This window comes from Diaphorina citri, unplaced genomic scaffold (genome assembly GCF_000475195.1).
Source record: "Diaphorina citri unplaced genomic scaffold, Diaci psyllid genome assembly version 1.1 scaffold5553, whole genome shotgun sequence".
In the NCBI taxonomy this organism is placed as follows: domain Eukaryota; kingdom Metazoa; phylum Arthropoda; class Insecta; order Hemiptera; family Psyllidae; genus Diaphorina; species Diaphorina citri.
This window is the reverse complement of record NW_007382929.1, coordinates 1-1,902: the sequence shown is the minus strand read 5'-3', so window position 1 is coordinate 1,902 and position 1,902 is coordinate 1. Positions and strand designations below refer to the sequence as shown.

General features: G+C 36.9%; 1 protein-coding gene across 1 annotated transcript; it reads right to left on the bottom strand.

The window, feature by feature from the left end:
• Positions 1-588: 588 nt before the first annotated feature.
• On the bottom strand, positions 589-1,892 carry LOC103521600. Its single transcript, XM_008486707.2, has 3 exons — positions 1,555-1,892; positions 965-1,264; positions 589-789 (listed from the first exon to the last, which is right to left on the bottom strand). Exons 1-3 carry the CDS (start codon positions 1,828-1,830, stop codon positions 589-591), a joined length of 777 nt encoding a protein of 258 aa, XP_008484929.1. The 5' UTR covers positions 1,831-1,892.
• Positions 1,893-1,902: the final 10 nt, after the last annotated feature.

Below are 1,902 nucleotides of genomic sequence, written 5' to 3'. Positions count from 1 at the left end.
ATCACTGAAGTTAAGCAACGTTGAGTGAAGTTGGTATACGGATAGGTGACCATCTGGCTGGGTGATGAAGTGCAGGTGGCTTTTACCGGCCCCACTTAGACTAGTTAATTTTACGCGGGTATATAGTTTAATAGATTGTCTCCTTGGCAGTTTTTCATTTGGTCATCCTAGACATTAAATTTGTCCCAGTATGACGATGACGAATAATATTGCATACATCCTGTATATTAGACGAGCAGTTTATTATTTCATGTTGGGGGGTATCATAATTACTTTTGCTATTTTGTTACACTTTTCCAATTTGCCCGCGCGTTTTCATTTCCCCCGGGCTCGAATTAAAATCATATGTAGAGGCACTGATTTCCATACAGCCCATTCAGCCCAATATGTATAATACCTAGATATTAGACAGATATAGTACAGCATTATGCAGAAAGGAACCAACTAACGAAAATCCGCTTTCGAAAAACGTGAAAAATCGATATCGGTAGATATCAAATTAAATATTAAAACAGATCGATTATCTTGATGAAAGCGTCATCAAATAGTTCAGACAGGACATTCTTAGGAAACTCTATATCTTCTACATCATCTTCTATCGATTATCTTGATGAAAGCGTCATCAAATAGTTCAGACAGGACATTCTTAGGAAACTCTATATCTTCTACATCATCTTCTTCTTCTGATTTGGGTACACTTGTAGTGGTGGTATTCTCTTCATGTTGAATACTAGTGGCGGATAACTGAGACATGGTTATCTTGTGTCCGTCCAAAGATGACATGATGTTCTGCAAGAGACAATTTCCAATGAGGTTTCTTGATTGGGATACCTAAAACTAAGTCGGGGGAAAACTCTAGATGATTAAGCAAGCACCTTCTGTTTTAAATTTGTCGAAAGAACTATAACTTTACTCTAAAGCTGTGTCCACACAGAGTTGACGACCGTCTATCAATGACTGAAACCGTCCACACTGCCTCGATCACATTGCATATGTTCTTACCTGGCAAACTAAAATCTCCATACTTGCCACTTTCCTTGTCATATACTCGTAGAGATCCCTCACCGGGTGGACCATTTTCTGAACTTTCCTCTTTCCAGTAGGCCTTTAATTTCTTGCGGATTTGATTTTGTATAAAAGATTCGACGGAAAATGCAAAATCGTTTCTATCGAATTCATCGGTTGACTTAACTTCGGGTTTCTTTGTAATTTCTGGTAATGTGTTGTCAGAACTGACATTTTTATTTGGGCTGTCCAGCGATTCCTGGGGGTAAATTGGAATTTATTAAAATCGTATTATTATTATTTTATTTTCCTCATGTAGATATTGACTTTCTTGAGTTTTAATAAATTATCATTGTCCTAGTCTGATAAGGTGATGGAATAATTTTGCTATGAACATGAGTGATTTGCATCAGGTTACTCGTAATTGTGGTAATGGGTATACTTTGCTATAATTATTTCTTATCTATAGATATTATGAGAATTAATTACCAACATGAAATATTGTCTTAATCTGAAGATGATTGTCTCAAGGTCTAACCAATATTTTACCTGGAGGTTTGAAATTCCATCGGAGTATTGTTTTTCCTCATCTCTATCCTCTACAAGTCTCTTTGCTTTCAGATAGTCTCTTCCATATTTGTAGAGAACGAAACTTTCAAAATCCACAGCTGTGCTTGGTTCTGGAATTTCAATACGGAATCTCTCAGGCAGACAGGATTGGTCCATATCATCGCTGGAGCTGATGTCATCATCTTCACTGGAATACAGATATTGCTCATTTGCAGTGAGCTCATGGCAGTTTTCAATATCGTGATTCTCCTTCATTTTATGTAGAACGCTGCTGAGTTCTCTGATTTTATTTTTCCTCGTTTCCTTGAGATCCTTGTATTCATTTAT